This window comes from Eumetopias jubatus, unplaced genomic scaffold, assembly GCF_037043125.1.
Source record: "Eumetopias jubatus isolate StellerSeaLion01/CBP00866 unplaced genomic scaffold, mEumJub1_p1.0 scaffold_5, whole genome shotgun sequence".
Lineage (NCBI taxonomy): Eukaryota > Metazoa > Chordata > Mammalia > Carnivora > Otariidae > Eumetopias > Eumetopias jubatus.
In genome coordinates, this window is record NW_028274811.1 from 57,783,597 (window position 1) to 57,804,383 (window position 20,787).

The window sequence follows — 20,787 nt, forward strand, 5'->3', positions numbered from 1 at the left end:
CAAAGAGAGATACATTAAAAGTTATAACAAAATATGATAAAGGGTTGTCAGGGTATATATACAATACTATGAATGGAGAGCAGCTCAATCTTGCTCACAGTTTGTGGAAGGAAGGAAGGAAGGAAGGGGAAGAAGCATTGACAGAGGGTTGAAGCAGGCTGGCCACTGGCAGGGGTCTCACAAAAGTGCTAAGAAGGAACCACAGATAGCTCACCAATGCCTAGCTTGCAGCTAGCCCTACCGATTTCCTTATCGAGAACATCTCCTGTCACTCCACATAATAGGCAGACTTGTCTCCTTTAGATTTATTTTTAAGTCACCAAGAAATGAGACTCTTGACACTTCGTTTCTCTTCCGTCAGAGAAGAGGCTGATGTGATGTGCCGATGCGCGTCACCACTACCTAATGACAAACACACCAACGGTTCTGGACCCGGCTGTACTTTTCCCTTTGATGCAGGCAGTGAGGGATTATTAAATTGCATTTCATTATGATCTATTGGCTGGATGTTAGGCATGGCATATTTTGGAGTAAGCCTGAAGGAAGTTGAGATAACAGTGTCACTCCAAAGTCAAGGAAGCCAACACACAAATGCAAACAATCCCCAGTCTCCTTTGTACTGATTGATCTGCCAGTATCTTGCTTTGCGCTGTGCCATCTCACTTTTTGCTGCTAGTGTAGTCATTTTTAAAACCCAAAATAAAATTTTGGGCGTTAATTTCCAGGGATGTTGTCTTTGAAGGAAGATCAATTACCTGGCTGGAGATAGGAAGATCTTTTGCGTCTAGACTTTGTTTCTGACTCATGGTGATAATCTGGGTGGATCATTTAATCTCTCATTTTCTCCTATCATCACTGTTTGGCAGCTTTCCTTTGTGTGGGACATATAATATTTAATTCCTAAAATAATACTCGTTGTAGATCATCATTTTACAGGTGAGAAAACTTATCAAAGAGGTCATTAAACCAGGGTTGTTTGTTTTGTTTTCTTTTGGTTTTTTTTTTTTTTTCCCGTCTTTTGAAGATACCTATTATTTTGTGAAGTCAGCATCCCTTCTGGAAACTGCTTCTCCCTACTCCATCCATATGGCTGTAGTGAGAGCAGTCATGTTATGACAGGATCTTATCCCCTGGACTCTGAGCCTTTTCCCACAAAGCTGTGTGGACTGGGGATGATGAGAACATTGATTCAGGGTGCTTTTTTATCTGTCAAATGGTAACATGTAAAGCTTAGGAATGCTTGGTGGCCAGTTTACTGCCACAGACACTGCACATAGGAGGGGAAGGCAGCCTGAGGCAGAGAGACTGGAGAGTAGGCATTCAAACCCTTGCCTCCAGTGTTCTACCCATGCAGTGTGCAAGATGTCCGTGTGTCCTGATGGTTCCCCTTTTTGCTTAAGTTCAAACTTGGTATCAGTCACTTGCAACCCCCCCCCCAAGTCCTAATCTTTACTCACTGCTGGTCATCTTTTTTTTAAACTTTTATTTAAATTCAGTTAACATATAGTGTATTATTGGTTTCAGAGGTAGAGGTCAGTGTTTCATCAGTGGCATATAATGCCCAGTGCTCATTACATCATGTGTCCTCCTTAGTGCCCATCACCCAGGTACCGATCCCCCACTTCCTCCCCTCCAGCAACCCTCAGTTTGTGTCCTATGAGTCTCTTATGGTTTGTCTCCCTCTCTGATTTCATCTTGTTTTTTTTTTTCCTCTCTTCCCCTCTGATTCTCTGTTTTGTTTCTTAAGTTCCACATATCACTGCTGGTCATCTTATGCAGAACAAAAGAAGAGAATGGATTTGGGTTGAAAATTACTGACACATGAGTGTTTCATTCAAAGGTTGGTTTATACTAGTTCCCCAAGTGTATTTGTTTAGTTTCTTCCTTCCTGATCTCAAACACATCTGAAAAAGAAATCTTATCTATTAAAAATGGTTGCATTAAAAAATAGCCAAATTTATTCAAATAGCAAGTCAGCTTGAATGCAACTGAAAATTAGTTATTTGTTGTTGGCTAACAATGAGTTTTATTCGGTCATCTTTCTTTTTTTTTTTTTTTAAAGATTTTATTTATTAGAGCAAGAGAGAGAGAGAGCACGAGCAGGGGGAGAGGCAGGGGGAGAGGCAGAGGGAGAGGGGGAAGAGGCAGAAGCAGAGAATGGGGAGTCCAAACCCAAGACCCCGAGGTCATGAACTGAGCTGAAGGCAGATGCTTAACCAACTGAGCCACCCAGGCACCTCACGTCATCTTTATTTCTTAAAGAACTCAGTCATATGTACCATTTCCCAACTTTTCAACATATCAGTCAGGAAAGGGAAAAGGAAGGTCTTCTAAAGCATGTATCTATGGTGTTCTCTACTGAAGTGATTAACAAAAGAAAAAGTTTACTACTACAAGCAGGGAATACTTAAGGGGGTCTTGGGATTGACCCTACAATAGAAAGAGATTCGGGATTATGTAATCTCCTGCTTTTCCTGATACCTCAGTGTATAAGATGTTGCAGACTCCATATGCTTACACTTGGCTGTCACAGTCACATCATAGACCATGTGGGTGACTACAGAGTGCCCCCTGCATATTTAGAAATTGTCTGGGTGAGCCTCTTCAGTCTCAGCACAATTTAAAATCCCACCCCCACTGCCCATGTTCATGAATTGAATATGAATCTATATTGTGTGGCCACCTTGACCTTCAGACTTAACACAGGTGAGTTTGCTCTGGGGATTTGTGAAAGAATAAATGTCTTAATCCTACCTAACAAAAAGAATGTCTTAACCCCACCCAACAGTAGTTTAAGACCTAAAAAGCACTGATCAGGGACTGTATCAACATCAACATTAAAGAGGTTGTCTCAAAAAATATGGAGAGAAAAAAAAATGTGTACAGAGAATGGAGGTGAGTATGCAGATAATTTCCAACCCTAATTTCCAGAATTAGGGACTCTGGGCTTACTAAGAATGTATTTCAAAATAACCGGTCAATTTGGTTGAACAAATGGCTTTGCAATATTACACTAGTTGTTTGAAAACATGAAAACATGTTTTTATGAAAACAATTCCTCTTTTGTCTGTGGATATAGACCTACTTATTTTCCAGAAACTTTTCTTCTGTCTCATCCAAATTACTCTCCCATTGCTTTCACCCATTTTTTTATACTTTTGCTCATAGAGAATGGTTACCTGGCTTGGCTTCTCTTTGACCCCTGTTCAATCTTCTTAGTTTTCCCCTACAGGTTCTAGTTTTTATACTTTACTTACTCCTTTTTTGTTTGTTTGTTTGTTTGTTTGAGTTGACACATGGTACATGAGTTTCAGGTGTACAACTTAGTGATTTGACAAGTTTATACACGATGCTATGCTCACCACAAGTGTAGCTACCATCTGTCCTGTTAAATCACTATTACAGTATCATTGACTGCCTTTCTTATGCTCTGCTTTTTATTCCCATGACTTACTCATTCCATAACTAGAAATCCCTTTACCCATTTCACCCAACCCTGCTCCCCTCTGGCAACCATCAGTTTATTCTCTGTATTTTACAGTTCTGATTCTGTTTTTTGCTTGTTGATTGATTGGTTGATTGACTGATTGGTGGAATCGTATGATATTTGTCCTTTTCAGGCTGACTTATTTCATTTAGCATAATACCCTCTAGTCTCTATCCATGTCGTCTCAAATGGCACCATCTCATTCTTTTTTATGGCTATGCAATATTCCATCGTGTATATATACCACATTTCCTTATCTGTTCATCTGTTGATGGACACTTTGGTTGCTTCCATGTCTTGGCTATTATATTTAATACTTCAATAAACAGGGGGTGCATATATCTTTTCAAGTTAATGTTTTCATTTTCTTCAGGTAAATACCCAATAGTAGAATTATTGGATCATATGGTACTTCTATTTTTAATTTTTTAAAGAACTTCCATACCGTTTTCCACAGTGGCTATACCAATTTACATTCCCACCAATAGTGCATGAGGGTTCCTTTTTCTCCATATCCTCTCCACTTGTTGTTTCTTGTATTCTTGATTTTAACCATTCCAACGGGCATGAGGTGCTACCTCACTGTGATTTTGATTTGCACTTAACTTTGTGATGAGTGATGTTGAGCCTCTTCTCGTGTATATTTGTTGGACATCTGTTTGTCTTTGTAAAAAATAACCATTCAGCTCCTCTTCCCATTTTATTTTTTTTTTAAGATTTTATTTTTAAGTAATCTCTACACCAAACATGGTGCTCAAACTTACGACCCCAAGATTAAGAGTTGCATGAGCCAGGCAGGTGTCCTTTGCCCATTTTTTAATCAGATTGTTTGTTTGTTTTGGATTGTTTGGGTTTTTTTTTTTTTTGATGTTGACTTGTATGAGTTCTTTATATATTTTGGATAGTAACCCCTTGTCAGATATATCATTTGCAAACATCTTCTCCTGTTGTTACTCTTAATCAAAAAACAAAAACAAAAAAAACCACAAGAAACAATTTCTGCTGGATTAGTAGATATTTGCCAAGCTGGTGAACATGACACCTTTTGTGGAAGTAAAGTTCATCCCTATGTGATAATTTGTGGGTTGTTATATAAAATAGAATATTATCTACCTGTGGCTATGTTTGCCTTCATATAATCCCAGTTCTTCCTATATGTACTTCCTGATGAGGAAACATCACGACTGCATGTTAGGAACATCAATTGGTGTGTGTGTGTGTGTGTGTGTGTGTGTGTGTGTGTGTGTGTGTGTGTGTGTGTGTGTGTGAAGGGGCAGAAGGAGATAGAAGACTATCTCCATAGGGATGCTACCAAAGCCAGACCCCCAAAGTGGGATAAGCAGGAGTCTCTAAAGCCGAGTGCTGGGCTCAATCCTGGGAGCAGGCCAAGGCCATGGCTAGGTTGACAGAAAAGGAAAATGCATCCATGGCATGTGGGATGAGTGTGCCTGAGCTTCCTCAGGCACGAACAGTGAGGGAGAGAGGCCTGAAGATGGCCTGGCATGTTTGAGGCCAGGCAAACTGGTCTTAAACCATGTATTTTTCTACTGTTTTATTCCTCTTAGGTTTCTTTATATCCTCTCTGAAATTCAGACATCTAAACAGTCCCAAGATGGGGAGAAGGACATGGTGCCCAGGGTTCATGACCTTTGGGTACCCTTCCCCTTCAGGCTCTTTGTGGTCTGAGGACTGTTTTCAAAATTGGAGTATGGTAGGAAGGCCTCCCAGTTGAACAATTAAGGGGCAGCCCCTTTAGAGCTCAAATAGTCTTAAATATGAAAATATCAAGTTCCAACACTACTAGGTAAATTACTGCTTAATTTTGAGTATTTATAAACTAAAAATATAACCATTTCCTTGAGTGAAAACTTGTATTATGGTCTCATTATTTGTACTAATTTTAATAACAAAGAAAGCTAAAGGTAGTATCATGTTTTCTATCAGGCAGAGAGAGGTAGAACAACATGATATTTTTAGAATTTGTAGTTGCATTGCTTAGCACATAAACTGGAAAGCCAAACTTTTAGCATACCCATATTTCCCACAAATTTTGACATAAAGGGGAAACAACTGTCTTCTATCTAATCAGCAAAGATGCTTATTTCTGGATCTCTAAGTCATTTGTTAGCCCTGTACATTTGCTGATAAGCAGTTATAATAAAGCTTCTGGGCAGTTCTTTCTACCAGAATATCAAAATAATCTAAGTATTTGAAGGTGTGAAATACAATGACTTCATTTCTCACTGGTTCAGATGGACGCCAAGGTCATGGTCACAGCACCCTGGCCCAGGTGTGTGTCCTACCATGTATACATTTAGGCTGAATGACAAAGCTCAGCTAAAATCCAGAAGTTCATAGGTGCCTGAGTTAGCTTTCCATTAGGGAAATGCTTACAAGAAACTGGACCAGGATAAAGCAAAGACGAAGGGAGAGAAAGCAACCTTGGGTTGGATTATTGCCATCTTCTGCAAAATCAGACTTCAGCTTCTGTTTGGAACTAAAAACATCTCATGTTTTTTCCTGAAAGACATGAGCAATTGCATGAATACCATATTCTCTGATAGTTTCCAGCATGATTCCATCCAAGGCTCTGTGATAAGCCTGCATGATAAGGTTATAAGTGTTTGTGTATTTTATGCATGTGTGTAACTTTGTCACTTTGCTTTGCAACACCGAGAATTCCCTAAATATCCACAGGAGGAGATAATTCAGCATTTGGCAGATCCAACACAATGCCCTCCTTTATTCTCTAGCCTTACCTCGTTCTTTCTCCCACAGTTTAGTTCAATAAGTTGTAAGTGCCTGAAATCATTCTTGGTGAATAATGCTGGACCACTCTGAAAATTTGTGGCTGAGAGGGGGACCCTCGTCATCAGCATGCACTTTGTCACTGAGACAGAGTAACCCATGGTTACTGAGCTCAGATCAGTTAAGGGGCAGAGAGCCTCCCCTCCTCACTGCTCTATAAAAGAGACCCAGCAAAGGGACCCTACCAGCTTCTAGCTCTCAGCCTGGGCGAAGGTGTGGGAAGCAAAGCCTGAGACCTTCAGGGAGGAGCATACCAGCTGCAGAAGCCAGGCCAGCATGTCTCCTTCTTTCAAACTTCAGTGTCACTTCATTCTGATCTTCCTGATGGCTCTAAGAGGGGAGAACCGGTACCTAGAGGTGAGCTATCTCCGGACTGACCCATCACATCTTCTGTGTGTGTATCCAGCCTTGGGGGATAGATAAGCTGCCTCAGCTCTCAGCCTTTGTTGGGGTTAGCTCTTTGTTGCCTATCTTTTGCCCCTTCTTTCTCCTGGTTTCCCCTGGACTGGTCTTCCTCCCTGCCTCTCTCTGTCCTTCCCTTGGCCCCTGGGGATACCTGGGTCTCATGGAAAGGGTCTAAGACCTTTTCTTCTCTGGACGCGGGAGATGTATTCCGTCACTTGATTCTCTTTGCTGCGGGGAAGGGAGAGTGCCCCGCTGCCAGTCCCCTTTCCCACCTCTTGAACTTTCCCGACTGACTCGCCTTCCTTGCCAGCTGCGGGAAGCGGCGGACCACGACCCTTTCCTGCTCTTCGGCGCCAGCCTGAAGCGGGAGCTGGCGGGGGCGCCTCTGTACCGCCGCGCTCTGCGTGAGTCCGGGCTGCCGGCGCGCGGCCGCGGGCAGCGGGGAGGTGGCGAGCTTGGGCTCTGCGCCAGGGCAGGAGGCCCCGGGCAGCGCCGGGGTGGGGGTGCGATTCCCATCTCGGGGTCCCGCTGGGGACAGGAGGCTCGCCCGCCGGGGTCGGGGAGTCGGGAACGGGGCACGTGAGACGGGCTGCCCGGGAGCCGGTGCCTCGGTGGCCGCAGCTCTGGCCCCCCTGCCCTCCCGCAGGGTGCCTGGACATGCTGAGCCTCCCGGGCCAGTTCACCTTCACCGCCGACCGGCCGCAGCTGCACTGCGCCGCCTTCCTCATCGCCGAGCCCGAAGAGTTCATCACCATCCGCTACGACCTGGTCTCCATCGACTGTCAGGGCGGCGACTTCCTGAAGGTGAGGCGACCCGGCCCCCCGCCGCGGGGCCCTGAGGGGGGACGGGCCGGGGTGCGGTGCCCAGCGGGGGGCTGCGGGGCGGGGGGCTAGTGCCCGAGGGGCAGAGCGCCTCCCGGACCGAGCGAACCTCGCCCCGCACCCGAGGGCCCGAGGCCTCGCCCATTGCATTGCTTTTAAATTCCCCTCCGTGCGCTCCCGGGATCCCGCGCTTCCAAAGACTTGAACTTGCGGCGTGAGGCGCTGTGTTAGATGAAAAATGATACCAACTAACTGGCACCGCGGCTCGGGGCCGCCTGGAGGGCCCGCCCAGCTTCGAAGGCCGGCCGGCGTCTCTGTGGAGCTGTGCCGGGCTCGCGGAGGCCGCCCTCAGTGCCCGGGTGACCCGGTTTGGAAGCAGGAGGGCTCTGGCGGCTGCGCCGGATGCTGAGAGGGGGTCTATAGTCTGAGGCAGTTGGGAGGCGAGGACAAGTCCCCCAACCGTACCGCACGCCCACTGCTAGTCGTCCGCGTGAGTCTGACCGGCCAGCTGGGGCCGGCTGATGGGGCTACGCGGGCCCGTTGCAATGGTCATGATGAGAACCTCCCAGGTGGAGTGATTTTGGAATCTGTCCAAGTCCTTACAAGACGACTAAGTGTGATGAAGTAATTTGTAGCCGGGGATTCTGCGAATGTGAACTAGGTTGGACTCACTCAGTTGGAGACCTGTGGTGATTTTAGGAGTACTGTCAGTCCGACCCTGACCTTTTATCTAACCACAAACTTTAACAAAGTGAAGGGGAAAAAAGGTCCTAAGTGGCATAACAGCCATTGCTGTCTGAGTGTGGAAGTAGTTCTTGATAGTTTAATGTGAAATAAGAGTGACAAAATGAGGGAAATGGGCGTATTACAGCCTTTGGCAAGTAGGTAAAGTTGCTGCTCCTGTTTTTTGCTTTTGCTAGTTTTGAGATATTTTGTCAATATGTTGACATGGAGAAGGAAGAGAAAGCTGAAACCCAAATTATGCTTGTGTGGAATTCTTCTGAAGATGGGATGTGTGGAAAATATGACCAAGATAAAAATGTATATTGTCTACAGTTTCACACCAAGGAGGCTGAAATTATAAAATAGAGTATAACAAAGTTTACTTACTTTGGATACTTTAAGGTTTATGAAGAAAAAAATCATTAATAATACTACTTGCAAACAAGCATTGGTCAAAATATATATACAGATGGAAAGCAAGTGGGCAGGGGAGTGCAGGCTGTCAGTTGCCCACTTAGGACTGAAGGCTCATTGCTAGGTAACTTATCCCGCCCCCCCTTTCCAACACACCTGTGACTTCAGGAGTTGATGGAAATGATCATCTACATCTGTGTGTTTTTTTTGTTGGAAGGTATTTGATGGTTGGATTCTTAAGGGGGAGAAGTTCCCCAGTTCCCAGGATCATCCTCTCCCCACAACTGAGCGATACATAGATTTCTGTGACAGTGGTCTTAGCCGAAGGAGCATCAGATCTTCCCAGAATGTGGCCATGATCTTCTTCCGGGTTCATGAACCAGGAAATGGATTCACCTTCACCATAAAGACAGATCCCAACCTCTTTCGTAAGTGGACTCCCTCTCTTAGTGGGAAGGCAGGGCTTGGAGGGAGTGTCAGATCTGCTTTTCAAAGGTAGTGTGATTGCACCATGCTTAAGAAATTTGAAGCAAGGAATGATTTGAATGGAAATTCTTTTGTCATTAGAAATGACTTAAAGGATATTTCCTAGTCATTACTCCGAAAATCAATTCACAGTTTTTAATTGATTTCCCAGGCTAGGTAGGATATTAATTTTTGGTGGGTAAAGTTTTATTTTTTTTTTTCTTTAGTCTTTTTCTGATCTTCTGAGGCACTACAGTGGATTCAGTGACAAACTTTAATCCCTCTGAGTCATTCCATTGATCTGGGATTAGCTTGATGAATCAGATCTGAGGTTGCCTTCTTAGAGATATTTAGGCAAAGGCTCTATCTGGGCTGTGATAGACAGATTTCATGTCCTAAGCAGGGGGTTGGACTGAAGGACCTCAGCATTGCTTTCTAATTTGGAGCCCACCACTCTAATTTCATTTCTGTTGGATACACACATAGATGCTATAAAGCTGAACAGCCCAGGCCTAAAACATGTTATTCTAATCAAATGAGTTCATGAACCAACTACTTATTATTTTTCTCCACTAAGAGAAAAATATATATTTTTTTAAATCGGGAAAAGAAAAAAAATCATTTTTAGCTGCACACAATGGTATTAACACTTCAAATGGTGGAAGAATGGGGTCTAATCTGCCAAAGAATAATGTATAGACTTGCCTTCCAATTTTTATTTTTTTAAAAAGAAGCCCCCCAGAAAGTCCATTTTTGAGAACTGGAGCAGAATAACACTAGAAAACAACATGAAATATTTCTTCTATATTTTGTGTGGTTAGAAATCAGAAATCTTCTAGAATCACCAAGGTATTTCAGTTCTTTTTGAAATTAAGTGTAATTTATTTATTTATTTTTAAAGATTTTATTTATTTAATTGGCAGAGAGAGAGAGAGCATGAGAGGGAACACAAGCAGGGGGAGTGGGAGAGGAAGAAGCAGGCTTCCAGCTGAGCAGGGAGCCCGATGCGGGGCTCGATCCCAGGACCCCGGGATCATGACCTGAGCCGAAGGCAGTTGCTTAACCAACTGAGCCACCCAGGCGCCCCGAAATTAAGTGTAATTTAAACATAGGAAGGAGAAAGAGGTAGTTCTGACTGTTCTGATCAATTAGAAATCTTTGGCCCATGATCAGCAAAACTCTGATACTTCTAGTTTCATAGTTAGGAGAATAAATTTATTATAAATCTAGATTTGAGATACAAAACAAATCAAAGTCTTACGATAAAGTTAAACATTAATATTTTACCTTTAAAAAATATTTTACCTTTTAGTCAAGTTACCACTTAACACCCAGCAAATATTTATTCAGACATAAGCCTGCTTTCTATTTTTCTCAGCCTGTTTTGTAACTATTTTTTTATTTATTGACTTCATTATTTTAAAAATATTATTATTATGGTTCCAAGTTCAGTGAATGAAGCTTTCAGGTGGCAGGGTTTGAGTTCTGGCCTCACCTTTGAGCTTTTATTCTTTCAGATTTACAGCTCAAGTTTGGACCCTAGTTAATGAAGTGTTTCTAAAACTTCTACTAGCTAGTGTTGTTTGATTATTACTTTATGTCTTACGATTGTTATAAACAAGGTAACTCCTTGAGATTGAGATTAGAAGCCCCCTTGCCTCCCGGTACCAAATTGCCCTTGTGATACCTATTCTTGTCCAGGCTACAAGGGCCCTAGACCATGAGTAGGAGCCTAGAATAAGGATAGGATAAATTTCTATGAAAACCCAGCATACCAAATAGTGAAAATGTGATTTTGTTTTTCCACAAAGCCTGCAATGTGATTTCCCAGACCCCCAGTGGAAGGTTTACTCTGGTTGTCCCACATCTGCGGCAAAACTGCAGCTTCTCCATAATTTATCCCGTGGCGATCAAAATATCAGATCTCACCCTGGGACACTTAAATGGTATGCAGTTCAAGGTAAGTTGCTTTCTTACTTCCCAATCATTTACTGAGGCCACAGCTTTATCAGAGGAGGAGGAAACATACAGGGTAAACGTGGACATCAGCAAATTGCGGGCGTGTGTCCTTCTGCTGGCTGTCAGTCCCACATGGGCTATGCCCTCGCTGCTTTGATGAAAGCCCCCTTCTATTTCCCTTACACCGCATGTTGCGTACTCAGGTGCCCCTTCTGATTACTTGAATACTTCTCTTGTGATGTAAGAAATGTGTTCAATTGGGAAAGTTGTGGCATATAATTACAATTGAACTCTCTTGTACTTGCCTCTTTTACGAAAATTCTCTCCTAGCAGAACCTAGTGTGAGTCATCTACACAGCTGTTTTTCTGATTATTGGCATTTTTTTATGACATGAAGGAAGTATCTCAGTGACAGAACTGTGTGATGAAGGAATGCTAAGTGTAGCATAAAATACAAAATTGGATTTTTATATTACAAAATACAGTAAAGTTTTGAAGGTTTTTTTATATTACATTTTTAAAAATATTTTATTTATTTATTTGTCAGAGAGAGAGAGTAAGCACAAGCAGGGGGAGTGGCAGGCAGCAGGGAGCCCGATGCGAGGCTCCATCCCAGGACCCTGGGATCAGTACCTGAGCCAAAGGCAGACGCTTAACCAACTGAGCCCAGGCACCCCTTCTTCACGTTACATTTAGTTCAATACATTTTGCATGAAAATATTAGTTGAGAATCTCTATCAGTCTGTATTTCCACGAACTTCTATATGGACTTCACAATTAAGGCTGAGTTTGACCACTTTTTTTTTTTGGTACTGTCGGCTTCTTCACTCTGAGTCATTCTCATTTCCTTTCACTTTTTCATATTCCTTGGTTAAGATGGCTCGTATATTTGCTGACATCAAAGACACTCATTGTTCCTAATCAGGCAGGTTTCAGTGAAAACCAAATAAATAGGACCAGCACTGAAAAAAGGTGTATATCTAATTTCCATTAAGCCCTAATTTCATGGGCCAGTGCCTATTTTTTGTTGTTGTTGTTGTTGTTTGTTTGTTTGTTTGTTTTGATTGGGCCTTAGTAGAAGAATAATCCTTTGATAAAGACCAGAATAAGCGATGTCTTTGGCATAGCCCTCTTGGCCTGAGATTGTTTGTATGTCAGTCCTGATGTTTACCACAGAAGATGGATGGCAAGCACCATTCCAGGTTGGGAGATCTGCACGTTAGTTTTTGGCTGTGAGGAGTAATCTTGGCGTTTCCCCTTGAAAAAATGTTGAAGTCTGCAGTGTTCTAAACCTCTCTTCTTTTACAAAATAGTTTCTGCGTTCTTCCTATGTGCAAGGCACTAATTCTAGATGCTGGAAATGAGCAATGAACCACACAGGTCCTGCTCACATGGAACCTGCATTCTGGTGGGTTGAAATAAGCAAAAGTGCATTCGAAATAGTGATGAGTGCCCAACAGAAAATGAGGCAGAGTGCTGTGATAGACAAGGGAGTAGAGGGAGGGGTGGGGAGTTCCTTGAGGTAAAGTGGTCAGGAAAGAAAACCTCTGAGAAGGAGATGTTTAAAGTAAAATGTGAGTGATAGGTAGGAAGGAGCCAGCAGCCCCTGGAAGAGCCAGGAACACAGGGGACAATAATGCAGAGACTCAGAGGGAGGAATGGACTTGCTGGTTTCTAGAAATAGAAAGAAAGGTGGGGGAGCTGGGGAGGATACTGGACAGCATCAGGGAGAAGGGCAGAGCCAGGGTATGGAGAGCCCAGCAGGGCATATGAAGGAGTTTGAGTTTATTCTAAGTGCACTGGGAAACCACTGAAGGGGTACAGGCAGGAAAGCGACATAATCCATTTGATTATGCTCAGGTCCGGTGAGGGTGGTTGGGAATGCTGATCTCGTGACCCAGTTAATTAACAAGGTCCACGGCGGCGGCCGGGGGGGGGGGGGGCGGGGTGTGGAGGGAGGGAGAGGATTATGTAAAGGCCATTCTGGCTGGTGAAGGGGCTGTGGGGGCCAGAGTGGTGCAGGAAGGGCCACCGTCACAGTTTAGGCAAGAGATGGTAGTGGCTTAGTCCAGAGAGCCAGAACCTCAACAGAGAAATCTAGGAGCTCACTGCCGAGGAGCTGAACACAGCAGAGTAGTGTAATCCTTCTCATTCCTAAGACTAGCTGAGAGGTTTGGGAAGAGCAGAGCAAAGTCATTGAACGTCAAGGAACAGGTGTGTCCAACTTCTTTGTTTCTTTTTGGTTCCCCTCATTTTAGCTCCTACTTCTTCCCAACTTCCTTACTTCCCATTTCTTTCTCTGGGGCCTGCCTTTCCCCTTCACCACCTCCTGCTGAAATTTAGAACCTGAAGAACCAAGTGGAAAGTTTAGTCTTAAGGGATGTTCCCCCTGGACATCCTCTCCTGAAGGGAAAGGCAATTAAGATTTTTTTCCTTCACCTCTCACTCAACTCTTGATACAAGAGCATGAGCCCTGTACACAGGAGGGCTAATTAAGCCTCTCTTTCATTATTGGATGAAATTATGTGTAGAGCATCTAATCATTGGACCCAAGATAGAGTAGGCACTTAAAAAATGTATGTCCTCACCTCCTTCCTTGTATTAGCCAAACAGTTGGTGTTATATATTATTTCCTAAGTTGTTTAGTTCTAGTTGCATTTCAGTGTCTTCTAGATGTTTGAATGTGTGTATTTATGTATGTGTGTGTTTAACATTTTCTATTTTATTTATTTTTTAAAGACTATTTATTTGAGACAGAGAGAGAGAGAGCAAGAGAGCAGGGGGAGAGGGAGAAGCAGACTCCCTGTTGAGCAGGGAGCCCGATGCGGGACTCGATCCCAGAACCCCAAGATCATTACCTGAGCTGAAGGCAGACGCTTAATCGACTGAGCCACCCAGGTGCCCCTAACATTTTCTATTTTAGATGTTGTTCCCTATGTGGCAGGGTCTACCTGGTTCACCTCTGAGCACCCTGCCACTCTGCACTAGATCTTGTGATAGTGTGCCTCAGTGAAGGAGAGGATCACAGGCAAAACTGGCTATGTAGTTATGGGGGACAGTGCAAGATGAAAATGTGCGGGCCCTTATTTTAGAGTTATTAGGAATTTCAGGATGGTGACAGCAGAGCCTTCAGCCAAGCACAAGGCCCTTTTAAGTGTGGGCCCGTGGGCACAGGGGGCCATGCCGATGAGGCCAGCAGCCCTGATCACAGGAGCTGGGTAGCCCAAAGGGCAACCGTTGGGACTGAGAGTAGCTGCTTTATTTTTGTGGAAAAGTGAAATGTAGGAATTGCTGTGGACAAGGCAGGGTGGAAAGGATGAAGGGAAGTGGAAAACAGTTAACAGTGGATTACATTCTGGAATACATTCTGGTTTTGAGTAGCTTGAAATAAATTTGTTTTAGTTGGGAGGAGAAAGACACTGGTAAGTCTACCTACCTTGAGCCCCAAAGGAGGGCTCTATTCTTTCTTTAACATTCTTAGAACTAATCTAAATGCCCGTTAGTAGAAATGATAAGGATTGTCCCAAGAGCAGGCGAAGTCCTTTCTAAAGAAGAGGAAAAGAGGTGAGTTGAAGGAAAAACTGATGTGAAAGCCCTATTTATAAATGCTGACTGCATGCATTAAGAAATTCGAATAATTCCGTATGTATGTCCAGATGACTTAAAAAGCAAAGCATTTTCAGATTCAATTCTCATTCATTTTATGTGGCGTTTACAGATTCCCATTTCATCATTCCGGTCCTTGAGATTATAACATTTTTTAAAAAATGCACACACATTTAAAGAAAATGATTACTCAACTGATTTAGAAGAGCAGTTCTTATGATTTTTTTTCCTTATAAATGTCTTTTCATTTCCGGAGTCCTGGATGTTCAATTAAATGGCACCGCCAACATGGCAAGACTGATTGAGGGAATTCACCAACTTGCGGTTGGTCAAATGGTCTGACTTCTGTAATTGGTTGAAATATATCTTCCTCTGCTGCTTTATTCTCTTAGAACCCCTCAGCAGGTTGTGGGGGAATAGGAGACTTTGTGGAGCTGCTGGGAGGACCTGGGCTGGACCCTTCCAAGATGATGCCTTTGGCTGACCTCTGCTATTCCTTTCATGGCCCTGGTGAGATATTTCTTTGATTATTATTTATGAGCCTGTCAAGATTCCTTAAATAAAACTTGATACTTCCTTAAATAAAACACCTCAGATTTTTTTATACATGGGAAGGCAATTTCCACCCCAAAAATTTGCATTTTGCACCTTGAGCCAATGTAAGGATTTTTACATTTGAGCATATGTATGGTAGCGACAAGGCATTACCAAAATATCTGAACCTGGGAGAGGACCCTTTGAAGAAAGAAGGGTATGTTTTTAAGGTTGGCCCTAAGAAAACCATGAAAATGACAGTTTTTATGTTCTGTGCTCTTTCCACCTTCTTGAAGGTGCCTGCTTTCATCCTCTAGAGACTAGAGTTTACTAACTGAAAACTATGCTTCAGATAGATGTATCATCAGTTAGTAAGAGTATAATAAAAAAGTAATATCTTGTTTAAATAATGGCATAATTGCTGAATAACTTTTCCATATATATATATATATATATATATGGAATGTGTATGTGGATATTACTCATAGTACATAAATTAAAAAGTTATATGCTTTATTAGAAATTCTCAGAACTACTGAATGTCCCCAACTTCTAGGGGCAAAAGCAGCCTCTGGAAGACCAGTGCAAAAACAGAAATACATTCTGAAACCTAAAAGTGGTCACTGGTAGTGAAAGACCAGTTTAGTACACAGCATGCCAAACAGAACCAGATATTCTTTGTGAGGGATCAGTGACGATTTTCCATTGGATGATGGTCAGGCGGGGTGAGGGTGGCTGGGAATTGCTGGTTTAAACTGTCAGTACATGTGGCTTTTCTTGCCTCTTACTGTGTTCTCTGAAGCACTGGATCCTTCCATGCAGGAGGGCACCTGTGAGGAGATGCATTTGCTCTGGGTAAGAAGAGTAGATTAAGGTCTAAGAAATACTTGTGCCTTAAAATTTAGGTTATTGAAACCAGAGTAATATTGGTGCAGTTATGTCAAATAATAAGTAAATCAGGTGCACATAACAAAGGAAATGGATCCTGTTATATATATTAAAGTTTAGAGTAAGGTCAGAAAAAGAATAACCTTCCAAATCATGTAAAGAAAATTAAATTTGGACCTCCTCATAGAAGCTTAACCTAGACTCCCAGGTGCTTATATAAAAATAATTATAGGGTTTATATTTGTTATGTCTCTAAATTGACTTTTATCTCAATTAAGTATCTGGCTGTTTTACTTCATTTGTCATGCAATAATAATGCTAGTGTTTCCTAGGATGTAGGCCTGACAGAGACAAGGGGCGGGGGGGAGATAGACAAAATTAAAACAACAGAAAAAATTATCGTCAGGCAGATAAATCTTGCCTCAGGACCCAGCTTGACAAGGGAGAAATAAAAGAAATTTTCGATAAAACTACTATGAGTTTCAACGTACACGTGTTTGGTCACAGCTGCACTAGAAGATATACATAAACATTGCCAGATGCTTACACAAATAATACAATTTAAAAAAACAAATAATGAATAAGATTGGATTTAAGATAAGTAAAGATATCAAAAGCCATTCCATATAAGAAGCACAGAAAAAATGAGTCAAAAGGTATAGGCGAACAATAGAACAAAAACAACTATATTAGTGTATATCTAAACTCTGCAAATTATTTTTTGCTTTTATGTAAATAGAGTTATTATCTAGGCTCAGAAAATAATAAACGGGTGATTTTTTTTTTTTAGTCGGCATAAAATCCAGCAGTACACTTCATCCTCTAGCCCTGTCCACTAAATGCCACTTGGCCTCCTCAGATAACGACAACCACAAACTGCCCCTGCAAATTTCCAACCTGTCCCTAGAGGGCGGCACTGCTCTTGCTGAGAACACTGAGCTAGAGCAGAGGTGCACGGGTAGACAGGCAAGACAGCTTGCCTGCACTACCGAAGCCTTGCAGGTAGGAGAACATGAAAAGTGCAGAGACATCTTATTGCCTCTGTTAAATAACAAAAATTCCACTGAATAGATTTTAAAGATCTCATTGGCTTTAGTAAACAATTCATGAATGGGGCAGCATTCCATCTAGCAGGTAGAGGGGTCTCCAAGGCATTGTACCAAATGGAAGGTTTTTATAGAAGGAGGGCGGGGCAAGAAATTTGGCAAAAGAAAAAGATTGTTCCAGACAAGGGCACCTTCCCTTAGGGGGAAAAGCAAGGTGTCTTGTCACGCAGATTGCCTCATTCTCCTTTTGGGGGTTGGAGAGGGCCCCTGTAGCTGACTCACTGACACTGATAGAAAAATTCCTGACTGACTGGTTAAGGCTACCTTTCTGGGGAAGGTTGAAATTACAGTTAGATTAGGTATTAAGCCCCAGTTTTATACCTTGGCCTAAAGGGCACCATTTTGGGCCCGTGATTTTCTTTCTTTTCTTCCCCCTGTGATTTTCTTTTTAACTCTTCTTTCCAGCAAGTTTTTTGTTTGCTTTTTTTTTTTTAAGGTTTTATTTATTTATTTGACAGAGAGAGAGAGACAGTAAGGGAGGGAACACAAGCAGGGGGAGTGGGAGAAGGAGAAGCAGGCTCCCCACCGAGCAGGGAGCCCGATGCGGGGCTCGATCCCAGGACCCTGGGATCATGACCCAAGCTGAAGACACTTAACGACTGAGCCACCCAGGCGCCCCTCCAGCCAGTTTTATTTGGCTAACAGTGTTTTTGCACATGAGGAAAACTGAGTTCACTTTCAGTATTCTACAATTAATTATATATTATAATAAAAATGAAAACAAAACTTTTTACCTGATGGCAGGCGCATGGTTTGAGTATGTGAGAGGAGCTACATCCCCTCGCTTTCTTTGTGTTTAAATGATCTTATCGATGGAAATGGTTTGTATGGTTTCTAACCTGCAGGAAAACTTTTACTTTTTTCATGAATTATAGCCCAAATGAAAATTGGCTGTGACAACACGGTAGTGCGCATGGTGTCCAGCGGAAACCACATAAATCGTGTGACTTTTGAGTACCGCCAGCTGGAACCGTATGAACTGGAAAACCCAAGTGGAAACAGTATCCAAGAAATCTGTTTGTCTAGTCCTTGAGTAACCAACCCCAGTGATTTACATGCTGCTAGCTAAGTGAGTTTTTAATAGCTATTATATATGATTTTGATGACCAGCTAGTTAAAAGCCTTTCATACTCAGTATTCCCAGGCTTCAGCACACATTAGACACATACCCAAAACACACACAGAGACACCTCCGTGTGTGCACAAGCATACATTAATTTTTGTACCTTGCTTCTTTTTCATTGTAATATATGAATGCACAAGTGTACATTAATTTTTGTACCTTGCTTCTTTTTCATTGTAATGTATGAATGACCACATGGCGGCAAATAGCTCCCCTTTGGTAGAAAAACAGTTTTCTGTAATTCTTTGGTATGCTACAAACCTGAACTGGTAAGAGAATCACAAAGCAATGGGCAATAAGAAATTGTATCTCAAAAAAAAAAAAAATTGTATCTCCAGAGAAAATGCCATAAAGGAATTAAAATGGTGGTGTTCCTATCAGTCTTAGAGCAGAAAACAATTGAATGTCTGTGTATACCAAATTAGTTGTATCTGTTTGTTTTCTGTTTGTTATTCTGTTTATAATAGGCAATAACTATAGCTATTCTTTATTGATTTGTAGTATCTTGTTTCTAACACAACTTTGTAGCATGGAAAAAGTTTCCCTCCACAAATACAAACATGAATAAATATATCAGAATGTTGGCACCTGACATTGTACTTTGTTTTCCTGAGTAGCTTACTACCATCAGAAAATAATGTTCTCATGTGATGCAGAGGCAAATGCTGAGCTAAATCATTTTGGACTTCTTAAAGCCAGTAGAACTCTGGGCCAGGGGAGTAGAATTATTTAGAACACAAGACAGAATTGTACTAACTGGTGCGGGCAGCCGGATGCCGAAATGCTCTTTCTACTGTCCTCCAAGAGAACTGAGAATACATAGGTTTGTTTTTTTTTTTGTCCCCGTGGGATGTACTTCTCAGCAAGGACAGCAAGGGTCTTACAGCTCTCATGGACATTTGCAGATATTGGAGGACTTCTTTGGTACTGAGGGCAATTTATTGTTGACTAAGACTTGTCCACGTCTGGCTGGAGACTATGGTCTATAAAAGACAGCTTGGGGCCCAAAATGAGGTCCTAAGCAAAAAAGGAAATACTCCGTACTGAACTCTTTTCTTTGGATTAATGGGTAGAAGCTGCAAACTCTACCACAATTAATGGCCTGATTATGATTCCTGAAACATATTTAATATAAAGGTCATTTTATAATGAAATGTACTGGAATCCCATACACTGGGCTTGTTAACACAATTTGAAAATCAGGCAGAAAGAAAACTACTGATTGAGCATGCTAAAAATACCCAGGATTTAGCATAAATTTTGGCAGAGTAGATATTTTGGAATGAATGAATTAATGCCTGACTGGATGAATGGGCGGACAGATGAATAAATGGTAGGATAAAGGCTGGGAGGAATGAATAAATGCCTGGATGGATAGACTTCCTGGTGAGTTATATCAGACATTGGATTTCTCATTTCATAGAAAATAAATTCTGTGAAGTTGAACCCTTTTCTTTTTCACAGTCCCTTTAGTGACTTAAGAATGAATGCAGTCACATTACTGTCAGCAGTTTCTGGCTCTTAACCCTCATGATCCTGTGTGCTGAGTATAGAAAATGGTTTGAGGTAAGGAGGCGAGTATTTTACCATGGACCTTAGGACAACCTGCTTTTATTCCTAAGGGACATTATGCAAGCTACTCAACCTCACTGCACTAAAATAGGGAGGACTGGTGGCCCTTCCAACGCTGACAGTCTGCATTCATTTGTGACATTATTTTACTTCAAAGCTCATTACTGCACCAGAGCACACATTCTTTAAGAGGATAGCCACTCCAGTGAACTGTCCAAGACATTCTTTGGATATCCATGTCTTAGTCTTCATTCCAAAAGGTTGGAGCAGTTCTCTGGAAACAAAATGGTGGGTGAGATCTCTGGGGAGCGTTACATGGTGTGTCCTCCCTGGCACCTTCACCAAGGGAGTAAAATGCTATCTGAAATTCTGGCCAAATTTGACTTTCTAAGAAAAGCAGTATGCATAGTGGGGAAGGTCATTGACTCTGGAGCCAGACCTCTGCCACTCACTTGAGCAAGTTACATATAAGCCTCATTGCTTAGCTTTTAATCTGTAAAACTGAGGTAATAGAGTTACCTCCTTCAAATAAACACTTTTGTCAAGATTAAGTGGGTAAATATACATGAAAGCCCAAGAACTATGTCTTACACATGTCGGCTGTTACTTTTAATTATTATTTATTACTTATAAACAAGTATGCCACCCCAAACTGTTAGTGAAGCATTTGCTCTGTTCTCTGAGGGGTTCGTACTGATTCATTGCCCTTTTTCATCCCAGGATGTTTGTGAGGAAGCTGGGATTCATTGGGGTGGTTGTCTGTGAGTGGGAAACAGAGTATGAAGTTACTGGTAACGTTTGAGGGTGGATCATATCAGGCCTGAACAGGTTCCTATGAGCTTCTCCTGATAGTTGACCCCTGTCTATAGGCTCTG

The 20,787-nt window shown here is 42.2% G+C and overlaps 1 protein-coding gene across 1 annotated transcript; it reads left to right on the forward strand.

Moving 5' to 3' along the window:
* Positions 1–6,571: 6,571 nt before the first annotated feature.
* On the forward strand, positions 6,572–18,250 carry CRHBP (corticotropin releasing hormone binding protein). Its single transcript, XM_028114588.2, has 7 exons — positions 6,572–6,652; positions 7,011–7,104; positions 7,347–7,504; positions 8,877–9,087; positions 10,936–11,084; positions 15,082–15,199; positions 18,093–18,250. Exons 1-7 carry the CDS (start codon positions 6,572–6,574, stop codon positions 18,248–18,250), a joined length of 969 nt encoding a protein of 322 aa, XP_027970389.1.
* Positions 18,251–20,787: the final 2,537 nt, after the last annotated feature.